General features: G+C 45.4%; 1 protein-coding gene across 2 annotated transcripts; it reads right to left on the bottom strand.

The window, feature by feature from the left end:
- LOC136943678 (LIM domain-binding protein 3-like) lies at positions 1 to 25,049 on the bottom strand. Of its 2 annotated transcripts, XM_067237095.1 has the most exons (9): positions 24,855 to 25,049; positions 13,052 to 13,203; positions 7,971 to 8,040; positions 5,115 to 5,137; positions 4,027 to 4,233; positions 3,081 to 3,113; positions 1,508 to 1,674; positions 1,188 to 1,224; positions 1 to 405 (listed from the first exon to the last, which is right to left on the bottom strand). In XM_067237095.1, the coding sequence occupies exons 1-9, from the start codon at positions 24,948 to 24,950 to the stop codon at positions 309 to 311; spliced, it is 882 nt and encodes a 293-aa protein (XP_067093196.1). In that variant the 5' UTR covers positions 24,951 to 25,049; the 3' UTR covers positions 1 to 308. The 2 variants fall into 2 exon arrangements, with proteins under 2 accessions (XP_067093196.1, XP_067093197.1); XM_067237096.1 differs by lacking the exon at positions 3,081 to 3,113.
- Between the last annotated feature and the right edge of the window lie 1,727 nt (positions 25,050 to 26,776).

Here is a 26,776-nt window from a genome sequence, read left to right as displayed (position 1 = left end):
TTAGTTAGTTCCATTCCAAGTGGCACTGTATTTATTCATACACATCACAATGTCAAACTCATATGGTGACTTTACGATAAAACTCTAAACAGCACGGATGCTGCAGTGGCTTTTTTCAACTGAGAACTCAACTGCCATAGCCTAAACAAGAGCTCTAATGATCTTCATTCAAATGTGAAAGGGTTTGAACACTTTTCTCCAATTAGGTTTCACATTCGGACATCTTCTAACCTCTCTTCTGCAGTCCATCTCTTACACCTGCTCTATCTTTTCTGGTTGCCACCAATTTCCGTCCTTTTCCCCCACCCTTATTCCGGGAGATTGAGGATTTGCGCAGACAAGCCATTGTGCCAGTTTTTCAATTTGGCAAATCGTGGGCCCTTGACTTCTGACTCAAACCTTTCTCTGTGGCATGAGGGAAAGACGAAAAGAGGGAGAAAGGGGAAAAAGAGGGGCAGAGAAAGGGAGAAAAGAGCAGGATGAGTGATGGGGTTTAGGGGACAGTGTCTTCCACTCCACCGACTTGAGTGCTGTGAGGGAGTGTGGATGGGGGTTCTGCCGTATGTGTAGCAACTAAGCACACCGCCCCCTTAAGGGAGGGAGGGGGCCAAAAGGTCAACCATGGACATAGGTGTCTGACATATGAAGACTACCTTAAGAAGACTACCTTATGAAGACTACCTAAACTCTATGTTGATAGGATTTGCAATGTTATGAAATGTTTATTTTATTTAACCTTGCTTTGACCATTCTTGCTCTGATTTAACCCATATAGTCAAATAACTGTAATTATAGTGGTATTGGCATTATTTGGTTCATGTTAATACACTGTTCAGTTTCCCATCTTCCTTTAAACCATAGGGGAATTAGCTTTGGTTGTTTGGACGATATTTAACCCCCTACACTACCTAAACTCGACGTTGATAGGCTTCGTCATGTAATATGGCTCATGGCGACTCCTTCTCAAACCTTCCAAGTTCCACACAGAGAGCAGGGGTTGGGCGGCGAACTGGGGCCTGAAGGCTGATGGGACCTTGAGGTGTCCCTTGTGTGTTGGGCTTCAGCTAACTATCAGCAGGAAACGCTGCTCTACTGTGGTCAGGCCTGTGCCAATGGTGATGAATAAGTGGCCTCAAACATAGCCTCCCTTCTAGGCCACCTGCTGGTTGCTGCTGCTAGCTGCCTACCTTGACCTCATCAGAGCTTCCAGGTCTGGGTCTTGCACTGCAGGAGAGGAAGAGAGAAAAACACAGAGGGAGGGCATTAGCACGATCACACTGATCGAACTTGGTCAAACCTTCATGCCGATTAAAACCCCTTCTGATTCTGATTCAACATCTAACTATACAAATACCCACAAGCATGAACTACTGAAGTTCCATGGGATGTGCGTGTCTGTGTGTGTGTGAGAGTGTGTGTGTGGGTGGGTGCTTTAGAGGACCGACACTGTGTGTATAATTGAACGAGATGAAAAAGCAACACGGTCAAAACAAACAGGTCTACTCACTGTACTCCGTTCCCGTGATGTGGGCCAGCATGCGGAAGGACTTGGACTGCAGCTGGGTGGCACCGCGAGCCCAGTCAGCCATCTCCTCGTTCTTGTCCCGAGGCTGGATGACAGCCTGATACACTGGGGAGGCACTGTCTACAAGACGGTCTTTAACTGGGAGCGTACTGCAACCACAGAGAGAGGGCCTGTCCGTTTAACACTGAGAAGTGGCAGGGAGGCCTGCAGGTGTGGCTGTACGGGGGGGGGGGGATGGGGAGGAGGTGTCTTGTGCATTGGCGGGGGAATCGGGGAACCGTTGTTACAGATACCTTTAAAGGATTGTTTGGGTGTACTCGCAGACATTGCTCTTGCACAAGGTGCGCAGAAAGGCAGGGTTTAAACCTGTGAGTGCTGAGAACCAGCCTGTGCTATCAAGTACGAAAACTTTTGCGGTTTAGTTCTTCTTAGTTCAGAAGCTTGCGTGTCAAGCAGTACGTCTCCAGAGACACTATAGCCTTTTGCGTTTTCTCATCGGAATATTATTCTTATATTTCAGATATGCATACAGTACAAAACAAACATACCCATGTACAGGAGAAGGAAAGAGCTCAGAACGTTCAGTTTTGTTGGTTGCCGTGTCGCCTGGCCCCAGATTAGGGCTGGTCGGGGGAACATGCATGGCCACAAGGTGGAGCAGCCAGGGAGCGCGCTCAGCTGGCCATCATTGGGAGTATGTGACTGTGTGTCCCTCCTCCAGGAAATACATCTAGACCAATGGGATTTCACTATATATCCATCTACAGTCAGTTCCATCCAATTAGCAGCCTACCCATTAGCCTATTTCCTGTGCGTGGGCAGTAAAGGAGACCTCATCATGATGACGAATGGACGGTTGAACTGCTGCACTGACAGAGCATTGACTGATGTGCTCAGTCGCCAGGCGCTGAATGTTTGGTGTGTGAAGGTTGAGGTAGAGGATTCATGACACGTCAAGGCCAAAGCAAATTTGCAATGAGAACTAAATCTATGATTCCATGTCACGTCAGATGAGCAATATTTGACTTCACTTCAGTTATTGTTGATTTCAAGGAAAAATAACACTGCAAAAAAAGTATCTCTATATCACTGGGGATTTCCATGCTATTCAACACAACACAATACAAGTACAATTTTCCGTCAAAAGGAAAAATTGGTTGTTAACACAGATGTGCGGAAAAGGCAATCAATCATCATATCATCAACGATCTATGGCTATATCACTTTCTAGTTCCTCTGTGTACGTGTTCAGTCAGCCATCATTGCATGTAGGGTGCAGAGGCCATTTCTGTTCACACGTTCAAACATACATATCCCCTTCGGTATTGTTACCTTGTACGCAGACACAAACATTCCCCAGAAACCAAACCGACAGTCTTCATTCAGTGTGAGAACAGGAGAGTTAGAAGGGAGAGGGGTTAAGAGGCCGGGGTGGAGGACAGGCAGATCGGGGTGGATGAAACGGACGAAGAAACGGACGAGGAAACGGACGAGGAAACGGACTCGGCATACAGAACCAGCCTCCAGGACAGGCTGCAGGACAAACACTACTTACGCAAAGGGGGAACCACCAGCTAGTCCCTCCTCTCTGTGAACCAATGGTAGTGCAGGGAAGTGGGGCCAAGGATGGATGATTGGATGGATGGTTTGATGGATGGATGGACAGGGGTGGGAGTGGGGGGCAAGCAGCATGGCGTGGCAGGGGGGGCGGTGTGGTTTGATGTGGAGGAAGACATTATGAATTAGACTTGGGTCGAAATCAGGCATTGAACTGAAGGAGTTCTTTCAAATGCAAAGAATCTGTTTCAATGTATCGTTTCAGTATAGGGGTTGTACCAATATAAACGTGATGTTTGTACATTTGGTATTATTCATGAAGCAAATTTGTGTGTATGTTTGAAAAAATGCAGATGGAACAGGGCGTGACAGTACAGAAAGGCAGTGAAAAGATGAGGGAGGGACTGGTGACTTCTTTGTCTGGATGATCGTGAATAGCATTAACAGTCAATCTGGACAAATACGGAAGCCTGAAGTATTGGACCTGTTTCTTGCTTTTAGAATTCCAGCACACACTGTGCTCTCGAAGCTAACCCCAACATTTCCACATGGTGTTAACCTTTTCCAACCTTTAACAAGCCTTCAACAAACAATCCCCTGAGAGAAAAACAAACCCCACATTTCAGACAAGTTGCCTCCATCAACAACCAATCTGGAGGAGCCAACAACAGAAACTCACAGGGGATTCCTATCCGGACAACCTCCTATGAAGGATGGGCGTGTCTCTGGTGCAATAAGACCTCCTGATGAGACGGCCAGAGGAGGTTTGGAGCACAGCGCGGCTAACAGGGGGCCAGTCTGGGTCAGCATAGCACAGACAAAGAGAGGCAGCTAGCCTAAACATGCAGACTAGCCTTGGGGGGCAGAAAAAGAGAAGGAGGAATAAAGAGAGGCGGAGGAGGAGAGGGAGTGCAGCGAGAGGGTGAGTGGGGAGGCGGTCTTACCCCGGCATGCCCTCTTGTCCCTTGCCCTGGGACTGTCCGGCAATGGCGTCCATAATGGCATCCTGGGAGTACATGCTAATTGGCGTGTTGTACTGGGCGTGGATGATGGTGGCCTTGCCTCCTGGGCCCTTTACTTCGATTGGCTTGTGGGTGGACAAGGCGGAGTCCTTTAACACGCCGGGGTTGAAGTTGGGCATGTACTCGTTGCTGTGGGGGGGTGGATGTGAGGGGGGGGGGGGGGGGGTAGGGGGTGATGGTCAAGGTGAAGATGAGAAGGAAAGGAGGAGGAGGACAGAAAAGAGAGGGAAGGATGGGAACGGAGCGATGGGAAGTGAAGGAGGGGGGAGGAGAGATCACGTTAGGGGGGGCGTGTGGTGATGGATGTGTATTTGGGGGACAAAAGGGGGGATTTCAAAGCACCGACATTGCATGGCAACATGCTTTCTCCATCTGTAACCAGCAACCACAGCACAGCTCACATAACTGCAGACACTGTCTCTATACTCTGAGGTTTCATGGTATACAGACCAGGCTTCTCAGGCATGCAGAGGATACCTCCGCTAGGGTTCTAGAATCCCACACATATACAGCAAATACATATAAAAATATATATTTATCCAAGCAATTGATTTGGAAAAATATTTATGCAATTATAATCTGAAACAACCAGATTCATAATTTAAGTTGAAGTTAATTGAAGCTTCAGAAGCATGCAAGGTAAAATACATCACATAATGGTTATATGCACCGTGCTATAACATTACTGTTCAAACTATAAAATTCAAGGCAAAAATCTATGCTAACTGGCATCTCCTTCAATCTCAGAGCAAGCTAGGACAATGCATATGTATTCGAAATGGAATTCCAGAACCAGAGCATGCATATACTCATTCCAGGCCAAAATAACACACAAACACATCCTCCAGGACACTTGAGATTGTCACAACTGTTTCACACACCCGAGAGTCTGATACAATATCATGCATGTTCACCATAATATTTTATTTTTGACACACACACACACACCACCGTGCGTGCGCACACACACACACACGACTAAACCACATCCAAGGTGGGAGGATACTAACTTGGCAGGAGTGTTGGTAATAACCTGAGGCAGCGGAAGGGAAAGAAGGAGAAATGAAAAGATTGTGATTAACAAGACTTCTACACGATAACCGGCCCTCATAAGGTCACGGATCACTGAGGCGAAAGAGTGAAGAACAGCATTTCAGAAGAGGGAATTAAAGGAAGGTGAAGATTATCCCGGGTTCAAAGGAAACTGGCACCAACTGCACCAAATAAAGAAGATGGAATATTTCATCAACTTACCCAGGAAATAAGGCTTTTTAATTTCTGCTGGTCTAAGCCTTTCTTATTTGAAAATAAGAATAATTCGATATTTTCAATAAGAGGAAGCTCTGGTGAGCAGGGGTAACATTCAAAGAACAAATGTGTAAAAACAAATGTGGCTGACTATTAACCTAAGGGGATATGAGGTTCAAAGGCAGAAATGGAGAGATGAAAAGAAGGAGACAGATAGAGAGATCCAGATATATGGGGGCGCCGGTATGTTTTGAGTTGAGACCAGGTCAGGGAAGGCTAAAACTCGAACCCAAGCATTCCATCGCCTTTTAAAGCAACAACAGGAACAGGTGCTTCACCCACCTCTTAGTGAAACAGTAACCTTATCGCGCCGTGCCATTGTGAGAACCCCAGACCCACAAGATGTGAGGTCAGCGCACTGGCTTTCTGGGTTAGCTTGCCAAGGCTGACACTGCAGTACATGGAATATCGCTTGGAAATGCATACTGACACTGCTTACACATTTGGCTACTTGTGGTTCTAGAGTGACATTATGCAGTCTACACACAGAGGGATGCTTTTGGACTCTGGCTTTAAAGACGTAAACAACAGGAGCTGCTGAGTTCTCTGGTAAGCAGACACGAATGGATCCATCCCCAGGTCACTCGAATTTCATCTCCATCTTGGCCCACGAAGCGAGCAGTGGTTGGGGTTCATCTTGTCAGATAGGTGTGTCAAGGCTTGTGTCAAGGGTTGTCTCAGCTAGGGTGTTTCAGCTGAGGGAGACACCTAATCTTTCCCTGGCTTGTCGTATTACCTGAAGGGGGGGGCCACAGCCAGAGCCAGGGGCCTTTACAGGCCTGGGGGCTGCTACCTTGCACATTCCCCTCATGGGGGTGGGGCTGGGGGGCTAAAGCACCTCCACTTCTGGCATGGAGGTGTTGGTGATACTGGTTTTGTCAGCAGCTTAAATCCTGAACGTTCTGAGGCTCTCTCCGTCCCAGAGTTTGCAGAGTAGCTGGGGCTAGGTTGGGATTTGGAGTAGAAGGAAATTGCCCTTGTACACTGACACAGTCTTCAATTTTCCAAAGAGCTATGATGGGAATGATGTGCTCAGAGGCTGATGATAGAAATGGGTACAGATTAAGAGATTGAATGCAGATCGTAGGTTGAAATCCCCCCCCCCCCCCCCCCTGTATGTCAATTTGGATAAAAGCATCAGCCAAATGAATACGTCACATCATAAATCCATACTACTTTAGGGGGCAACTTCCATCCACCTTAAACCCCACTCCAGTCTCAACACGGGGCTAAGTCTCGTCCGACCACCCCTTCTCGCTACCGCTAACTCATGTATCAGGCACCATACCAGGCACCACAGCCTGCTAGCTGGTTAGCCTACGTACCCCACCGGGGTGCCTGCTGCCGAGCCCTGCCGGAGCATGGCCATCTCCCTCAGGGTCTCCTCCGAGTACAGCCCGATGGGCGTGTTATACTGCTTCCTGGCCCCATCGCTGGGCGTGTGCCTGGCGGTGGGAGAAGCCCCGTGGGACTCGCCGAGGGCCTCTAGTGAGCCGGAGGAGGTATTGAGGGCCGAGAGGCTGCCATTTATTTGAGCTGTTTGACCCTTTGGGAGGGGGGGGGGGGGGGGGGGGGGGGAGGGAGAGATGAGTGAAGCAGGTAAGAGAAGAGGAAGAGAGGGTGGTAGATTTGTGGTCAGGGAGGGTGCAGAGGAGACTGTAATGGGTATCAAAGTATTTGTCTCCATCTTTTTAGGTTAACTCAGTGTTTATCAACCTTGGTCCTGGCCTGAATTTCTTTAAGGTTTCTCTCTTCTAACACACCCGATTCAAATGGAAGGGTCGTTATCAGGCTTCTGCTAACTTTATGACAACCCGTTCTTTTGAATCCGGGGGTGTGAGAAACATTGGTCAAACTGCACACAGGTGACAGGTGAACAGTACTGGTGCACTACCCCATACCGCCATCAGAGGGCGGTAGGACACTTGGAATTGTCCCTGATGGTGACTTGTGTTTGGGCTCCCCACAGAGTGTGAAATCCTGAGCAGGATCAGGCTCCAGCACGTCCGCCAGGCCTTTCACACAGTCCCCAGAGCTGGAGGTGCTACGAGCACCTCAAAGCACCTCCTCCCAGTAATGCTGCAGCTTTGCACGGGGCCTTATGGAACTCTGCCTCCTCGCGCCTCGGGTCTAGACCCTGACCAAGGCTGTGCTCGTAGAGAGAGCTTAAAAAGGAGCAGAGTGTGGGTGTGTGTTTGAGGGATATTGAGTGTGTGAAGAGGGTGTGTGTGTGTGGCTTTGACTGCATGTTCAGTTTTGGAGTGTGTGTCTATCTGTGTACCTCACTGAGCAATGTTGACACTTAGGATTGTGATCAATTCATTCCCAGAGTATCTATATGAATGTATAGTATGTGTGTATGGGTGTGTGTGTTTGTGTGCGTGTGCGCGCATCTGAGTGTGTGTCATAGTGTTTGTGATAGAACTTAAATTCCAGAACTTGGGAGGAGAAATGTGTTCCATTGGCACATTTCAGGACTTCTATTTCCATTTCCCAGGGTTACTTAGTCGTGTGTGTGTGTGTGTGTGTGTGTGTGCAGACAATATGCCCGTGCCTACCTTCTGATGAGGGATAACAGTTAAGGGAGAGTCGATTCTGGGGTTGCCTTGAGGGACTGGGCGTTTTGACCTGCAACAATATGGGAAGATCAATTAAAAATAACTGTTAATAGTTGATTTTGACCATTACATTTAATTTTGTCACGTTTGAACAAGGTTGTATACAACAAGGTGCATAGCTTATAAACTATGCTATGCACAGCTTCAATTCTGTATCAAGAGTCAACACCACATTCAATCATTACAAGCAAATACCAGAAATTAACTGAAACAACTTTAATTTCATGGTCTGTCTCTCTTCTGCTTTCAACTAAATAAAAGAGAAGCCCAGTTAGAAAGAGAGGGAGGGAGGGGCTGAGAGAGAGAGAGAGAGAGAGAGAGAGAGAGAGAGAGAGACAGAGAGAGTTCGAAGAAAAGAAAAACAGGTTGTGTGTTGCTCAAGAGACAAGCAGAGTGAGCAACACAGATAGGAGTACTGTAACACTCCCAGGTCAGCAGGGCCAAAAAGTTAATCCGCTATATACATTTGAATCACCTGCCCTACAAAGTGATTATTGAGGATTAGTGGCACGGACAATGCATTGACATCCGGTTCAGAGAGTAACATTTACAGTACGTGCGTGTCCAAACTTCGACAGTTGCCGGGGTTTAATGCACTGGCTGTCTGGGCGAAGTGCTCAGCCCCTGACCCAGATCCAAAGTGATGTGAAGGACTGACTGATTCATAGATGTAGTACATTGATATTGCCCATTGAGTATTACTGCCAAGTGGGTCAGACTAGAGGGTCAGCAGACAAAAGGGACAAGGCAGGTCAATGTCTGCACTGCAGACACAGAGCTAGAGGGACATGTATCGTCTTCCTAATGAGACATGGAGTGGCTGTACAGTCCCCTTAACCAAGAAATGAAGTAGAACTGTAATTAAGACGGTTCCAGGAAAGGAAATCCAGTCTGAATCAATGTACTTGAAGTCTACTGAGTGTGCTTACTGGGTGAACAGGTTGTGTTGAGCACCATCCTGTTTAGTTGTCTGGTGCCTTGACTCCAGCTGATACCAGGGTGAACCAAGAAGGCTGTAGATAAGTGTGTGCTAGAAAAGCCATCAGGAAAACATCAATAGCGCCCGATAAGTATTTCTAAACATACACTGAAATGGGCACATACACAATCCACTGGTTCCATGGTTGTCGCTCAAGCTGGCAACCACACAAAATCAATTGGTATTTTTGGGGGATTAGGTTGGCCTTGTGCATTCTGTCTGCCAGCCACACAAAAGTCCTACTAAATGGCTCCGGCATTCAAACCAGACTGCGTATTTTGTTGATGCTATCAAGTGAAACTACTTTCTGAAAGCATAAACTTCATTCTAACCTGTGTCTTAAGAATACCTCGAGAATATGTGATGAAAAAACAGACATCTCAGAATACAGTATGATTTGAAAAAGAAATAACTGCATTCAATTTCAAAATAGATACATGGATTTCGGTTAGATTCTCACAAAGCCTTCTTGTAAGGTTCTGGTAAAAGAAATGTCCAACAGGTCCAGCCCTGAGGTTGTTTTCGAGCCTCTACTACTCTCTACTACTCCAACACCTCAACATGTGGCTAAACTGGTCCACAGGGATGGGCATTGTGGGATAGCACTGCACTGCTGACCCTAGCGTTTCATAATCACTAAAAGTACGCGCACAGGGTGAAAGGGGGGAAGTTTCTCTTTTTAGAGGTTTTCCATTCTTCCCTACAGATGAGTGAACGACAGGTAAACCTCTCTGATCTCAGGCTAGATTTATGGGGCCTGAGAGATTAGAGCCATTTTAAGAAAGGCATCGCTGAAGGATTATGGGAAAAAAGGGGTCTGGCCCAGGATCCAGACACACGGTAGGCCTGCTGACCCTCGCATGCCTGTGTTCTTCAAGCTCTCTCAGATTTTCTCACATTACACAAGATGAGGCCAGCTAGGTAAATTCCAAGCTCAATGCACTTTGCCCAGGTTATGCCGACGGGGAATTTGTGTGCCTTGCTAATTGTTTTCAAGGAACCTTGTGATTTTTTTCTCTGGGGTAAAAACAAACGGAAGACCATGAAGAAAATTATTTGGAAAAAGAGGTGGTGGTGGTGGTGGTGGGGGAGGGGGTGTAGAGTGAAGAAAGACAGAGAGCTCTCCTTTAGGAGAAGACTAGGGAAATCTCGGTAAACACTCAGCGGGCGACGGAGGGAGGGGGGGGGTCTCCTCTTGTATCAGTCACACAGCGGGGGGGAACGAGTGCCTCATCGATCCCCAGCCTCCTCTGCCTGTGTTCCTGCAATCATTAACCTGATGGAAAACGGATGGTGGAACTACCGCACCAGAAGGGGGGGGGGGGTGTTGGGGCGCAAAGAGAACCTTTCTGTATGAATCAGTGTAGATAGGGGGGGGGGGGGGAAGGAAAATTGACAATTTGCACATTGTCACAGCACAGAGGCAGGAGATAGACTAGACAGAGACATCACCCAACCACTGGAGTTGAAATGCTCTTTTTATCAAAACGTGTTAAGTGCTTTTGAAAACATTTTCGACGGCATGCATTAGGCGTGCAATCATGAAAGAGACAGAAGCTCTTTTCTTCTGTCCGTCCTTCTTGTCAAAAGTGTTTACAGTGTAGCTTGTCAGTACTACAGCCTGTTTATTTCGCCAACAATATTGAGATTGCGTGTTCTTCCAAATAGGAATGTAATCAACGATGATATCCCCCCCCTCTCACACTTTTCATTCTTATTTTGGTCAAAAAGAAATGTTATGCCATTTAAGATGCCAAATGTCACAAATGATCTTGTCACGAATAACCTCACATTTGTGTCTTTGTATAGTTCCTAAATGTAATAACTGGTTGTTTAAATGCTGTGTTTACGGATGCTTTCCAAGGGGAACATATTGCCAGTCGACCCTAACCACTTGAAAGCACATGCCCTTTGTAATCAACTTCTAGTGCCAACAACATCAAACAAATCTATTAAGACCCTGAAGACAGGAAGACTTTGAGTTAGGTTGTTAGCCAGGCTCATGTAGAACCATAGGATGCAAACAGAGAGGTGAACTGGCAGTGAACTGTGCCTAAAAAGGAGATACTTTAGAGTGGGCTTTTAGAAATGGTGTAACATGCTTACTGACCGAGTTTGCGGAGGCTATATCAGACAAGAGACGTAATTGGTTGCCAAAAGCCCATCCCATGGCGAAAGGAAATGGGACTTATGCTAGAATGGACCATATTTCAGGAAACAAACTGGTGGTAGCCACTCAACTGTGGGATACGACAGAACTGTAGTGTCCTGAGCAGGAGTAAAAGCCATCTGTCATGTTGAAGTCCCCTGTCACCGCTGCTAATTGACTTGGAGATGAAACTGGGCAATGAAAAAACACCGTGACCTTTTCCCAGCTTGCACTTCACCACAGCTAACCATCCCCCTCAGCAAATGGAACACTATCAGGTCGTATTCAGGGATGAAGAGGCCGGATAAAAACAACAACATAGAATAGCGCCATCCCAGTCTAGGGTCCCTCACGGTAAAATCAATACCGAGGTAAGATCGGAAAAGTAGGCCAAAGGAAAATGTCCAACTAAAAGTCAGAACAGCCCCTGAGCTGCGTTCAAGCGTCAGACTCCACTAAGAAGATGAAAAAGGATTTATGCTCGTAAACCTAGGCTCTGATAAGACTGCAGCAAAACAGACGCTATGCTGTTTCGGTCTGTGTCTAGGTCACGTAATTAAGTTATTAAAATGGCCCTGATTGTCGGGTTAAAGGAGAACAGGCCCTCCCCTGGGTTCCCTCCCATGTTCTTTTGTCTCCATTATCATGTCCATTTAATTGGCTGATTGGTCGATAGCCAAGACTATCAATCATAGAGACTGACAGTCATTCATGATATGGCAGTGGAGTTATCCATGTCGTTATACATCTCATCGGGTGCCCCAGCTATATTGAGGTTATTTTTTTCATTAGGACTTTATCTTGTCTGCAACCTTGGATGTGCTAATATGCAGTGCGAGTTTGTGTCCATGTGCCATCGTGTGTGTGTGTGTGTGGTATCAGACTGCCACAGATCAATAGTGGGGGGTGACTCTTCTCGAGTCACGCCTCAGAGCAAAAGCAGATTAAATGTAATAAAAAGATGACAAGGGACAACGTGAAGGACAAGTAAATCTGTCACCCTGCTTTCGCATTCCTGTGTCTGTGTGTGTGAGTATGTGTGTGTGTATATCTGTGTGTATGTGTGTGAGTATGTGTGTGTGTGTGTGTGAGTATGTGTGTGTGTATATCTGTGTGTATGTGTGTGAGTATGTGTGTGTGTGTGTGTGTTTGGGGTGGTTGCCCCTAGGAGGAACAGGAGTATTTGTAATGGGATTTTAAATGTCGACTACATTGTTTTGACAAAGACAATTCACTAGGGCAACTCTTCAACTCCTCTAATGCTATAACAAGAGTCCTGTAAGACAGGGACAGGAGGCAGACTACTCTGTCACTCTTCAATTAGGCTGGTACTAGGACTCGACCTTAGGAGATGGGTTCAACAGTAAGTAAGTAAGTAAGTAAGTAAGTAAGTAAGTAAGTAAGTAAGTAAGTAAGACTTTATTTATATAGCACATTTCATACAAGAATTGTAGCTCAAGGTGCTTTACATAAAATCAATAAAAACAATAATACAAGTGATAAACAATTCAAATAAAAATAAAAATCCCAATAAGATCTCTGTTCAAGAGAGAAAACAACTTTAAAAGTAGGAAAACCCTTTTGAGATAAAATTACTTAAATGCTTCGGTAAAAAGGTAGGTTTTAAGCTGTCTTTTAAAAATGTCTAGAGTGTTTGCTTCCCTAATATTTATGGGTAATTTGTTCCATAGTTTTGGGGCATAATTGACAAAGGCCGAATCACCAATCTTCTTATGACTGCTTCTGGTGACCTCTAATAGGCCTGCATTTGATGATCGCAGTGTTCTAGCTGGTGTGTAGTTTATAAAGGAGGGAGACACTTTATCCATGAGCTGGCATCATGGATTAAGTGTGTGTGTGTGTGTGGGTGGTTGTGTGTGTGTGACATCATACCTCTGCATTGTGAGGGCCAGGTTAAAACTGGCACACTTGATCTTGTTCTGGGCCTCCAGGTGAGTCATCCCCTCAGTGCTCACCCCATCGATGGCCACGATGATGTCACCCTGGTTCAGGTTTCCCTGCGCTGCCTTGCTCCCCGGAGTGATCTGCATTAAGAGACCCCCCCCCACACACGCACACGCACACGCATACACAAACACACACACACACAAAGGTCAATATTGTTTCGAGACATTCTCAATTATTTGATCAGATTAACAGCAAGGCAAATCTCCTAGTTGCTTAGCTCTGAAGCAATCAATTAGATGGAAAAGAGGATATTAGAAATGACAAGTGAGGAATGTGCTGCCCTCACGCAAAAAGGCACAGCTTAGTAAGTCTTCCTGGAGGTGTCAATCCATCCATTCACACTCCTGGTGCATACAACAAGGTACCATGATTTATATACTCAACACCACGGCTCTTTGCTAGTGAGCAAGAATCCATCCTTAAACCTAGACGGCTACATTAAACAAGGAAAACCAGGCTCTGTATCATAGCTAAAGGCTACAATATGCCACGGGTGGTGACTAAAGTAAACAAACACATGGGAGTATTTGCACTTGTTTTGTTAGCAAATTGATCAACTTATGACTCATTTACCGTAATGCTATTGTTTTGAGATGAAAGGGTTGACATCAACAGAGGTCCAAAACTACCCAAGGGGATTCCTGACACTAACATCGCTAAGCTAATTTTGGTCTAATTTTAGGTGCAAACTCATTAGTCCACCCGAAATCTGATTGTTCTGATGATGAAAAGATGGAGGAATGGTTGGCCCTCCAGCTCTCTCATTAGATAGAACTTGCTGACCCTCCATCCCTCCCTCTCCAAACCCTTCCTGTTTAACCCTACGTAAGCTCAGCCTAAGGTTACACACCAGCTGCTCTCATTCATCAATCCAGCAGGACCCAAAAATATCTCTGGCGCAGCCCATCTCCTCCCCGCTCACCTCTCCCTTTTCTCTTCTCCCGTCCTCTCTCCTTGTTCTCCTTCTCTTCACCTCTCCCTTTTCTACTCTCCTCTTTTCTCCTCTCCTGCTTCTCCTCTCCCTTTTCTCCTGTCCTCTCTTTTTCCTTCTATTCCACCCCCAACTTTTCTCCCCTGCTCTCTTTATTATTTCTTTCACACAGGGGACTCCGAAATAATGAAAGAGAGAAAGAGCGTGAGAGAGACCGAGGGGGATATAACAAGAGAGAAGAGAACTTCATAAGGAGTGACCCATCTGAGTCTCCCACAGTAGACGCATAGCCTTATAAAAGTCAGGAGATGTCTTATACATTATTACTGTTCAAAGGTCCTGTCAGGTGGTTTCGGGTGTACTGCCATGAGAGATTAGGTGGGGGCTTTCACAGTAATAGAAGCTGGAAAGACACTGTTGATGATAAGTCATCCGTTTGTTATTTAGAAATGTATTGATTTAACAAAATGATCTGCCAAGACTAAAGCTGTACAATAGTAATGTCACCTAACAGCAAACCTTTCCCTAGCAACAGAGTGCTAAGCACCCTGACTTGCTAACTCTGAGTTAGCTCTGTTTGCAAATACAGATTTAGGAATGAAAAAGTTAACAGCAACTCTGAATTGTCAAGATGACCGGGCAATAATCTTTCAGTATAGCAACACAGGAAAAGCGCCAAGACTAAATAGTTTTGTTGAGCTGGATCAATTTGGGACACTTGCCAAACTGCTGGAAGGTTGTGTAAAAAGACATGACTTCAGTACTTTGAAGTTTCCTTCAAGTTAAATTGAGGCATCAAACAGCACATTAAAGTGTTGTGTTGACATGTCTCAACTAATCTGTTAAATCCAGTATCAGACTGAACTGAAAAAATCTGAGATCTTGACAAGACTAAGACACTCCCAAAGGTCTTAACAAAGTTGTTAATGAGGCCAGTGATAGAACTTTTCACATCTCAAATCCCCCCCCAAAAAAGGGAAAAAAACATGCAGATATTTTGGAAGGACTGGGAGACAATCTCATTCAGGTCTGTTCCCTGTTATTCCTCTCGCTCTCTCTCCCTCCTTTCATCACCATCACTCTCCTCCTCTTACGCCATCTTTCTCTATCTCTATCTATTCGCTCTCTCCCTCTCTCTCTCTCCCTTTCTTTTCCTCTCTCGTTCTTATTCTCCCGCTCTTGTTACTTTCTTTCTTTCCTTCTTTGTCTCTCTCTGCCTCTATCTCTTTCACAGAGACCAAACAAATGGATCCTTTCAGGTCTCTGGAGAGCTCCGTTATCATTGAGCGTGTGTTAGCCAGTAAGCACTGAAAAAAGTGTGAAGGGCTAATTAAATTCAAACATACACCACTAAGGAATTGGAGCCGGTGTTGGAAAAGAGATTTGATGGCTCAAGGGGATGAAATGTCAATGAAATGAACAACGGAATACTGGCAAGAGCAATTACATTTCAATCGTCTTTTGCTTTTTTCAATAATCCCTCAATAAAGCCATTCTAAAATGTTTTAATTCCTTTCTGATTTCTTTGTTTTTAACTTTCTTTGCTATATCTTCAAAGTCCACACTTGCACAATGGCAGCAAAATAACAAGTACTTTTAATCTAGGAGAAATGTCTTCAATGTCACCCTGAGAATTGTTCTGTAATGAAAAGACTGGATTTGAAGTTTCCTTCTGCGATACCATCAGTGAAAAGCTGCCTCCCTGTCTATTCAACATATTTTCCCTTGCTTATATCTCTCTCAACTCTCTCTCTGTGTCTCTTCCTCCATATCTACCTCTCTAATCTGATCTTCCTCGGTCAGAAGAAAGTTTAAAGAGGGCCAGTTATACTTTGGGTAGAATAGCATGCTAGCAAGGTTCCTTATGACACAATCCTTTCACCTGCACTGCTATCTGATGTCCGCCACCCTTCACTGACTTCCCTAACAATTTTCCGATGTGTATAACCCATGCCATCTCTAGCAGCAAGCCCCAAGCTCTCAGTGAGACACTGACCATCAGGAAGGGGGAAAGAAACAGAGACATTTCTCTCGGATTAAGGCAGGGCTAATAAAGTCACTGCAGCAGTCTAACATCGTAACAGTGGTCAAGTTGAACAGAGATCCACTAAGACTGTGTGCACATTATTATGATAAGCTCAACTGTGAAATGTCTTTCCGGTCAGATGTGGCTACCATGTTCAATAGTGGCTTGCTAATCCGAGTGCCCCGACCCTTTGCTATCCTCACACTCACAAAGAGAGAATAATGACATAGATGACGATGACAGTCATTAAAAGTGACACAGTCCTATTGATATTGACTTGTTGATACCAATTAGCAGCGCTACAGAGGTCACCATAACAAACCATAAAAGAGCCTTGTTCTCAAGCTGATCAGCGATAAGGAGCACTGCCAGGGGCAAAGCTTGCCCTTTGAGGAGTTGTTTTCCACCGTAATTATAGCTAAATCTGACATGGTACTAAAGTATCACTTGAATGGTGATATCTGAATATATGTACCATAAACAACATTGGAGTGTATATCATAAGTGTCTTTAGTGACTGTCTGGAAAGGACCCACTAATCTATGGGATTTACTAAACTGCAGCAGCTGTGGCTACACCACAACACCCTGGGACTACTACTTCTGGTCCTTGGCGCTCCAGTCACAGGGATAATGTCGCTCCCTAGAGGCGGGGTCTGGTAAGGGGAGAGCTGGAGCTGGGCCCGGGGTTCATTCCTGATGCCGGGAATAATCCCTCTGCTCAGGTGATCACACCGGTGAACTCTGAGTGGCTGTCTCTCTGTCCCATGGGACCCGGGGTTAGATAAGGTTGGACACAGCCCCTTAGGGAAGTTCAAGTGGAAGTGCCGGTGATCTGTCGAGGTGTTTTTGGACAGTGCCATGGCACACCTGACAAGATGAAAGAATTTGATCATAGTTGAGGGAGGAAATGTTTTCACTTCATCACACTGAAGTCAAATATATCTATCTGGTTCACTGAGGTGGAATTATTACGTGCGTGAGAGCAGGAATACCAGTAGAAATAAGACGAATGGTGTTGCAGAAGGTAAAGGTTATATAAAATTACATGTATACAAGAAGTGTTGCTTGTTCTGTAGGTGTGGTGAGTGTGCTGGCCATGTCTTCCATTAAAGACAGATTTACAGTCTGATTTACCCCCCCCCCCCCCCCCCCCCCCCCCAGGGCTCCCAGGAATCGCAGTGGCTGGTATTTTATAGCGGGCCCTTCCGCCACAAAATGTCAACTCTAATTGGCAGACAAGACTGCTAGGAGTCTTTTGACATACGGCATGCACCAAAGGTTGCCGTGACGATGGCGTTGCCGCTTGGGTGGATGCCGGAGGTGGGGCCGGGGCCAGCTGCATGGCGATGACTCAGAAGCACGCACTACTGCGGCCTCACAGAGGGGGCTCCGGGCAACCTTTCACCTTAGCTAACCCCCCCCCCCCCCCCCCTTTATCTCAATGTATGTATTTATTTCTCCCTCTGTATCTACTGAATGTTGGTTTCTCTCTCACTCTCGCACAAACACACAGACACACAAACAGTGCCAGACTGTGGTTCACCTGAACCTGGTAGTCAGTCAGAGCCAGCTATGTTCCACTCCTCAGCCATCAGCTAGGCCTCTTTCTTCTCAAATCTACAGTTCCTCAGTCACTCTCTTCCAAACAACTCATTCACATCATTTCCCCCAGCTATGTTCAGCCTGGAAGAGGTCTCAACTCTCCCCCTCTCTTTCCCCATTTCAAACAATAAGGCTTGTTTGAAAAACACACAAGGGGAGGCAATTTTCTTTTCTGAGGAATACACTTCATGGTATGCTGGTCCTACTCTACTGTCAGGATAGGAAACAGGATATTGCGTTGGCCAGGCAGTTATTAAGTGGTCTTCTGTGAGTGGTGGTTGTTGGAGAGGCCGTGGTCAAATTGACTTCTGCTATCAGGATGTCATGTGCACCATCAGAGACACACTGTCAAACTGGTGAGCAGGAAATTAGATAAGGATGCAATGAATACTCGTGCTATTTCTAGAGCCAGGAATCTGTGCTGCTACCTTAGCAGGTGAATGCACAAAACGTTCCCTTGGAATTGTTTCAATCAAACTTTTGACAAGTGTAGTTTGGTTCTTCAGAAACCAAGTTTGAACTGCATTTGAACTCCACATTCATTCAAACTCTTGCTTCTCATTGACTGAATCCAGAGACTTCCAAAGCCAAAGAGGAGAGGAAACATTGAGGCACCAGGCAAAACAAAAGGCTTGAGAGGAGCAAGGGGTGGATTACCAACTGGCTAACAAAATCTGTGTTAACTCTCCACCCCCCAACTCTGGCCAAAGGATGTATGTGGGTAAAGGGTTGGCTGATATGCCAACTCAAATCTCCAGAGCACTCACAACAACACAAAGAGCCCTGTTTTGTACGCCAGAGCTAAGATCATGTCGAAAAGTGGGGCAAACCGAATGGAGAGAACGCAAGAGAAAGGAAGAGAGGGGAAAGAGTAAGACTAGATAAGAGAGATAAAGAGAAGAGAGGAGAGATGTCAATTGAAGATGGGCAACAGAAGAGTGAAAGGAACAGCGTTAGAAAGAGGGAAAAAAAGAGATAGATAGAAATACAGTAGCTAACTAAAGTGATTGCCAGCCAGCAGGTTATAAATAGCGCAAGGAGGCCCCATACTCTGTTTACTGCTTTATAACAGACTGACTGGATGGCCTAAACTACCATGCCCATTACGTAATCCTTTAATCAGATCAGAAGATGAGAGGTTTTTCTCTTCATGCACTGCCTACAATTATGGATGTGAACTTTGCTGTAGAGGGCAAGGACTATTGGCTGCACAATGCTATAGGAATAGAATGTGTTGAGGAATTGAATTGATTTCTGTCATACTGTAGGGCAACATTCTGGGAAACCAAAAACACAAACATACAGTATATGTGAGCTAGTTTCTGCTGTGTGAGTTTGAAAGTGTGAAAATGATCTGGCAGCCAATAAAGGTTATTTGACCTCTGAATTTCCACAGAACCCACCACCTAGAAGTCCAGCGGTGCATTCTGGGAAACATCCTGGCCATCTTTCATAGCTGACTGGACCAGATGACTTCTCAGTAGCGTCAATAAAACATCGAAACATCAAGGACACACAGCCCAGCAGACAACTAACATCATCAGAAGGATAGCCCACCCCTAAAACCAGAAACTGGTAAAATATGGCTGTATAACTGGACATACTTCGACTCTAAATCTCCAGCCCCTTTAGACACGGCTGGGAGAGGGGGAAAAGGAGGTATGTGGGTAAGTGTGGGCACTAGTGGGTATCTATAGCCCTCACAATCTGCCCCAGCAGCGCTGACCTTCAGTGGCTTGCTAAAAACAGCCCTGCCTGTCATCAGCCCCGGCCTGCTGGCTGTCATACCAAAGGCCAGGGGAGGAAAGGGGGCAAGGATGGTAGGTGGTGTGGGGTGACGAGAGTGCTGAGGGAGTGGGGTAGTGGTGTCTGGAATGCAAGGGCCTGTTATGCCAGGGCTTACATTAAAGACAACATTATCAAGGTACAATGGAGGCCGGTGGGGGGGGTGTATCAGGCTCTGGTCTGCTACTGTAATGTAAAGAAGGAGGGGGTGGGGGATGGGGGAAGGTTAGGGGTAGGGTAGGGGTTGCAGCATGGCAAGTAGCCACCAAAGGCTTCCTCTGGTGCAGTATCAATGTATAGAGCTCAGCATTGAGATTGTGCACTATTAGTGACAAGAGATTAGATTTACAGTGGTGGGAGCTTCGGTCAATAGGCGGTAAGGAAATCTGAGCAATATGTCAAATAAATTAAACAACCAAGCATTTCTGTATGTACTCTGGCAGGTAAAAAGACTGAATATTTCAGAATGCAGCACACACACATTGTCAATATGCTGATGAGAACAGGTTGACAGTTGATCTGATTCTGCTTAATCTAATGACCGATATATAAAGGGGGGGTGATGTCTGTCTGTCCCAAAAGCACCACAGAGAAGAAATTGACAAAGAAGACACTTAGGATTATAAAACAAAAATCTGTCGTGTTGACTTGAAGGATCAACATTTTTGTGATGGAAGGATGCCGGTACTTCAGTTCATCCTCTGTCAAAACAGATTACACCTAGCGTAACTTCATTGAGAAGCTCTGTTGTTCTATATGACTAAATGACTAAATGTAAATGTATATCCCTGAGAAATGGGTGACAGACTGCTCTGACACTCAAACTGAGATACCATCATGACTTACTGCATCATCCACATGCACCTTTGAGGATTAGTGTTCATCTGTCAATATCAGTCTGCTAGACTAAATGTGTGAGGGCGGTCCACTTAACTACCGCCCACGAGAGATGATCACATCATCCCCAAATGTTACCCGATCTATCCAAGATGGAAAACCTAGCTGCAATGGATATGAAGGACTAAGAACGGCCCGTAAGCAGACACCTGAACTCCAGAAGATTCTCTGGTCTCTACCCAAGGAGAGCAGACCAGCAGGGAGGCCCCGAAACTGCATCAAAGAATGTCCTAAAAAGATTACTACAGATCAAATGAAAGCTGCTCGTATAACCCTATCTTCTGGGCTTAATGGGGTACAGAGAAGCTTGACTAAATTCCTATGAGATTAGATCACTTTACTCAAATAATATGACATCAAAAACCCTTGGTGTGTTGCACATGCCCTTACAGGTGACCCAAAACATTGGAGTTCATATCTCTGACCGCATAACGTATGGCAGTAAACAACCAGCTATTCAAAACTGTATAGAAGCATCTGGGTGTAGCTAGCATTGTGTAGTCGATCCATGACATTTAAGTCAGACGTCAGACAGGGCCACATTAGACTGTAATACCAGTCCGGTCTTAAAGGAAATGTCATTGTGCTTTCTCATAAATACAAGGACTTTATGAAGTAATAAAATGGGGGCTCACTACCCCACAGTCAGAGGTATCAAGTTGAATTTAGTGACAGAGATAGCTGCTGTCTTAACATTCCGAATCGAACTGCAAATTAAAGGCTTCTGCCCATGAATGAGCTGTGTCTTTGAGGCAAATATTTGCACGTGAATGAATCATTCACAGAAAGTTAAAAAAAAATTACAATTGTCCACACGGTGCAAAACTACTTTCACACAAAAACTAGGTTATTTAAAGTCCATCCCTTCTCCTGGCCAATTTTCCTTTTATCCCAACCTTAAAGTAAGGTATTTATAACTAACCATCTGTTACTTGCCATTACAGCAGGGTTTCATGCCTTCAATATGCCATCTGCTTCTGTTTTTATTTCTTTAGCCTCGTAAAAATGCATTCACCTCAACTTAAACCCAAATCATCCACAACTTGATTAACAATCTAGACAAAGCAGACGGTGGAAATGTCTCAATAGTGCTATGGGCTAAATCTTGAGTATACTGTACAAGAGAGAACGTCTATATTGTACTTTGTTCATGTAAAGACATTGTCAGGGTATAAATGCATTTCACAGTGATTGCTTTAAGTCCAGGATGAGTGGTTCCATTCAGTTGCTTTCATCTCATCCAAGCAGCAACATTCACTGAGCACCAAAAAAGTTAAATATTATGCTGGCAAAGCAGTTATCCACGCATATGGTGTGGCAATACATTTATGTAAAAAAAAGAAATAAAAGTACCAAAAGAGAGAGAGGGAGATCGAGAAAGAACTTGTTGAGGTAGGTCTAAAGCCATACCTTTGCTATCTTAACCCTGATCCCAGTTTAATACACTACAGCATGCAGACAAATGGGAAGAATCTTCTACAGCCAGACTGTCTCCTGAGGTCTCAGCATGGAATGTTAGTTCTGCCTTCACTATGGAAACACACTCAACTCTACTGACAACATCATAATGATGGCAAATTATCAACAGATGTCACACATCCTACACAAAGCACCCCTTTAAAAGCATTTCAGTCGGTGGTCGTTGGTAAGTGTTCCACCGAATAAGGGCAACGGCAAAATGTCTTTCTGGTAAAACAGTCCTGAGGATTCAGTTCTGTTTGTGCCACCCTGTGTAAGATCTCTGGGATCTCATGTGGCTAACGACCGGGGCTATTGCTGACATACAGTACAGTAAGGGACATGTCAGTGTCATTGGAGCCAGTGTGGTTAGACTGGTGGGTGTGTGGACCCGGCCGAGGGTTGCAAGATGCGGGATTGTGAGTGACACAGGCAGCTTGGTGATCTGCACCTTCACAACCTTAACCCCATGCCTCCCCTACCTTGTTCCCCTTTCCTCTCATACCAACCCCCCCCACACACACACACACACACACACACACACACACACACACACTACCCCCCAGTTCTCATACTGACTATCACACCTGGCATGTTGCCAAAAAAGATACCACAGACCACAGACCACCCAAACAATCAGCATTGCCTAGTGCAGCAATAGTGGCCTATTATTAGACAGGACAGATACTGCCTATGCTGCAGATCCCCCCCCCCCAGAGAGAGAGAGAGAGAGAGAGAGAGAGAGAGAGAGAGAGAGAGAGAGAGAGAGAGAGAGAGAGAGAGAGGAGAAGCTCCTCCCCACCTGTTGGATGGCTGAGTGACTGGGCCTGGTGCTGCTAAGGCTACATGCCCCTAGCCTCAGCCCCCAGTCTCCTAGCCTCAGCCCCCTGTCTCCTAGCCTCAGCCCCCTGTCTCCTAGCCTCAGCCCCCTGTCTCCTAGCCTCAGCCCCCTGTCTCCTAGCCTCAGCCCCCTGTCTCCTAGCCTCAGCCCCCTGTCTCCTAGCCTCAGCCCCCAGTCTCCTAGCCTCAGCCCCCTGTTTCCTAGCCAGAGCTTAATGGGAACCTGGTTGAGGTTTTCCTGGAAATGGAGCCTTAAGTCTGAGAACATCTCATGAAACTTAATGGACACTGTGCTCGCAACGATCATTCATCCAAACCATCCATCTCCGTCAGATAGGTTTCACTGCATGTTCCCTTTCTTGTTAAACTCACGAGACAGTTGGATTTGCGAGTTCATGAGAATCCATCTTGCCTCCAAGTTATCCGTTGGTGCCCAAAGCACAGTGGTTCGGACCAATCAGCATCTCATGAGGAACTACTGGCAGCAACAGGCGTGGATGAAGATAGCCCGTGATTGACGATGATAGACAGACGGTTCATTCAATCACCTGCCAAGTGTTTTTTGGAAACTGTCTGTCCAAAAAGTTGATGAGGATGACTTGCCAGATGGATATGTGTAACACACCATCTGGTGAGTCAGGTTACTTTCTTGTGCCACTGCCTTCGTTCCTCGACCATGGCTATACTGTGGAAATATCCCTTCACTGTCATGTTTACTAGAGCTTTCATGCTGTATTACTCATGCTGAAAATTATAATTGTTTGAAACAGTCAAGAAGCAGGAAGCTTGTGTCATCATGTAATGACTGGAAATGGTTTCTCGAGGAACACAGGAGTCAAAATTGTTCTCTGGCCACAAGTAATGTGTGGACGGGGGACAGAATGCCATTGTATCATATCACAATGGACTGACTCCAACTGCCACTGTTTGACATTCATGCTATCTTTTTACACACCTGTCTTTTTTCTTTTTTTCAATTCTGGTTCCTCTAATGTCAGGCGGCCACACAGTGGATGTTCAGAAACATGGTCCATAGACTTCATGGTACATAGTCTCCAATAGACACTATCATGGTAGAATCGATGGCCGCAAACACAGCACACCGCTCAATCGCAGATGTAGGGTATTGTACATTGACATTTGCACACATAAAGATGTGTACATGCTTCCTCCATCCAAACACACGCATGTTACGAATGTAAAGACACACAAGCGTCTGAACGGATGATTAATGCCTGTATGTGTGTATGCCGCAGCATTTGTCGATCATGAAAGCGAACGTGTCGAATGTTTAGTGTGGTAGTGTAGCGATAGTGTAGAATGTCTTTCCATGACAAAGTTAACACCTAAAACCAATTTGATCATTTTCTGTGCACACGCCACAGAAGGCTTTCAGGCCAATAAAGAAAATTCTGGATACATTCTGGATCATCTATCCTTGGTTATGTTTACCTTCCATGTCTTAAAATACCTGTAACATTGTCAAATTGACAGTTGACAGCAGAAGACGATCCCTATCTCAAAATACACAAGGACATTCTCTTGTCACCATTCTGCTTTGTGTAACAATAGAATTGCTTTTCCAAAGCATCCTGCCATTTACCTGGAACCCTTTGTCTTTCAAACTAAAAGAATAGTATTTGGGGCTCACAAGACACATGTACACCTGTGTTGAAAAACCAGTAGATTGCGGCCCTTGGATTATTCCAGTGTATAGAATAAACCTATATCCTAAAATCATTTTGAATGACCAGCTGGAGTGTGAGACTGTATCTTCCAAGAGAACAAGTATGTACACTCAAAAGAGACCATACCACAACCAACCCTAGAAATGGCCTCCCAGATCATTGGACACCACTGAACATCAGCAGACATCCAACCAACCCCACATATCAAGTCCTGCCATAGGACACGCCCCTAAAGTCTCAATGTTCCACACTGTAGAAAACACACACAAGTATAGCAGATTATAGAGAATACCGGAATAGAATATATAATATAGGACCACTTACTGATCATATCACTGCTAAGACACATCATTTATTGGCACAATGACACACATAGGCTCATCCCATTGGACAAAAATATCACCAACACGTTAAGCAAAGACATGATATAGCTTGTCTGAGAGTCCATTCTTAGCACAACCTTAGATTATTTGAACATTTGTATGGATCGATCACTTACCCTAGAGATGGTCAGTGGCATGTTGAAGTCCTTTCCTCCCTGCAACCTAAAGCCCCAAGGCGCAGGCCCGCTCAGTGACACGTTGTAGGTACTCATTCTTCTAAAGTCTTTGTTGTTTGGATTATTGTCAGATCTTTTTCCAAGGTGGTGACAAAAAATGGGGGTTGGGGGGGTGGGGCAGGAGCCGAATATCCTCTGAAAGAAAATAAAAACTCGATGTAACTTGACTGAAATAATGAAAGGTTTACAATAGTTCCCCAAAGTGCCTCGCAAAGGCCCGGTGAGAGGAGGAAGCACACACACCACTTTATCTGAAAGAGAGAATAATGAAAATAATGACAGAAAAACAGTGGAATGAGTGAGAGAGAAAAGAGAGGTCTTGCCTGCTCTGATGAGCTGAAGTGACAGCCTAAGAATAGCCACCTACTCTGCACACTGTGATAGCACTTGTGGCATTGTGGGGGGTGGAGTGGGGGGGGGGTTCCCGTATATGGCATGTAAGGAGACACCCAGAATGCCAGACCTTCCATGATACACAGGGCTAATATAGCCCCTTCCATGGCCAACAGATTTTTCTAGACACCCCCTCCCCCTCAAAACCCTCTATCAGGGGTCTTCCTCACACCGGTTCTCCCCAACACACCTCATGTTTGGGGGTGGCTTCAGGAAACGTGTAGTTAAGGATAAAACCTAGTTCTGATCCTTGATATGCTGCTGTAATTTTGATATGCACTGCATTTGTATGTCACCTAAGTGTCTGCTAAATGAGTGAATGGTAAATGTTAAGATACACAGTATAAGACTGTATTGGATTTTGTATGGGTCCCTAATCTAATCAACTTTCCCATTGACCTTGAATATGGAGAACTATGTGGTACTGGGTAATGCAGTTCTAAGAAGACTTCAGGCCTGGTAACGCTCCAGACATAGACAGATACCAGCTCTCTGGTACTGATACAGTGGGCAACTCCAGTCCTGTCACGACCTGAACTACTGTATTCAGTCACACAGGACATGAGATAGGCTAGTCATTAAGGACCTGCTCCCTGGCCTAGCCTAATTTGGAAGAGGCCTGCCTACCAAAATGTTTCTGAACTAAGTTTAGTCCTCCTTATCAATGGGAAGTATTAGATGAGAGGGTTAATATGGAGAAAAAAACCAATTGGCTAGCAGGGAGAAAACAACAACAAAAAGAAATCCAAGATACATTGTATTACTACAAGTATATTACTGTATATTACTTTATGGAAATATCATTGTGTGTGTGTGTGTGTGTGAGAGAGAGAGAGAGAGAGAGAGAGAGAGAGAGAGAGAGAGAGAGAGAGAGAGAGAGAGAGAGAGAGAGAGAGAGAGAGAGAGCATGTGTAGCCATCACATTCATGCATAAGATATTTCCTGGTTGCCCTCAGTGGCGGAGTTAAACCCAGTGTGGTGTATTCTGTGGAGGGGGGGGGGGTAGGGTGTGTCTCTAATCCCTGTGAATAGACTACTGACCATGACACAGTGTGTGATCACAAAGAGGGGTCCGACATTGAGTCTCACTCTGTATGCACACTTTGGACTGCCCTGTTATTGTATCCAGCCATAACACACACAACTAATTACCCTTTTGATATGACGCAGCAATGGCCCCAGGTCAAGAATGATCAACGATCAAATAAGAACACCTGGATGTGCTGTTCCACTAGGGCACGACAAGAAGAAGTAGCCAATGAGCTAGCTAGGAAACAATCTGACGATACTTGGGCGAAGGCATGAGACCACTCCATCTACGATATCTGCCATGGTACATGGCAGCACTCAACACATCTACAGTAGGAGCATGGGTATGCCAATCATGCACCTGTTGGGAACACAGCGAATGTTCCACTGATCCTGGTCTATCCTGTCACAGGCCCACTCCACGACTCAGACGTGTGGTG

The sequence above is a fragment of the Osmerus mordax genome, chromosome 5 (assembly GCF_038355195.1).
Source record: "Osmerus mordax isolate fOsmMor3 chromosome 5, fOsmMor3.pri, whole genome shotgun sequence".
Classification (NCBI taxonomy): domain Eukaryota; kingdom Metazoa; phylum Chordata; class Actinopteri; order Osmeriformes; family Osmeridae; genus Osmerus; species Osmerus mordax.
The sequence above is the reverse complement of the archived record's forward strand: the minus strand, read 5'-3'. Positions and strand labels throughout refer to the sequence as shown.

Excerpts from the sequence above, each read along its gene's own strand:
- LOC136943678 (XM_067237095.1), bottom strand. The coding sequence starts at position 24,950 with ATGAGTACCTACAACGTGTCACTGAGCGGGCCTGCGCCTTGGGGCTTT. Across the intron at positions 13,204-24,854 it reads TGCCACTGACCATCTCTAGG|ATCACTCCGGGGAGCAAGGC; the intron begins GTAAGTGATCGA and ends CTCTTAATGCAG. Across the intron at positions 3,114-4,026 it reads GGACAAGAGGGCATGCCGGG|AGAGGAGGGACTAGCTGGTG; the intron begins GTAAGACCGCCT and ends ATTGGTTCACAG.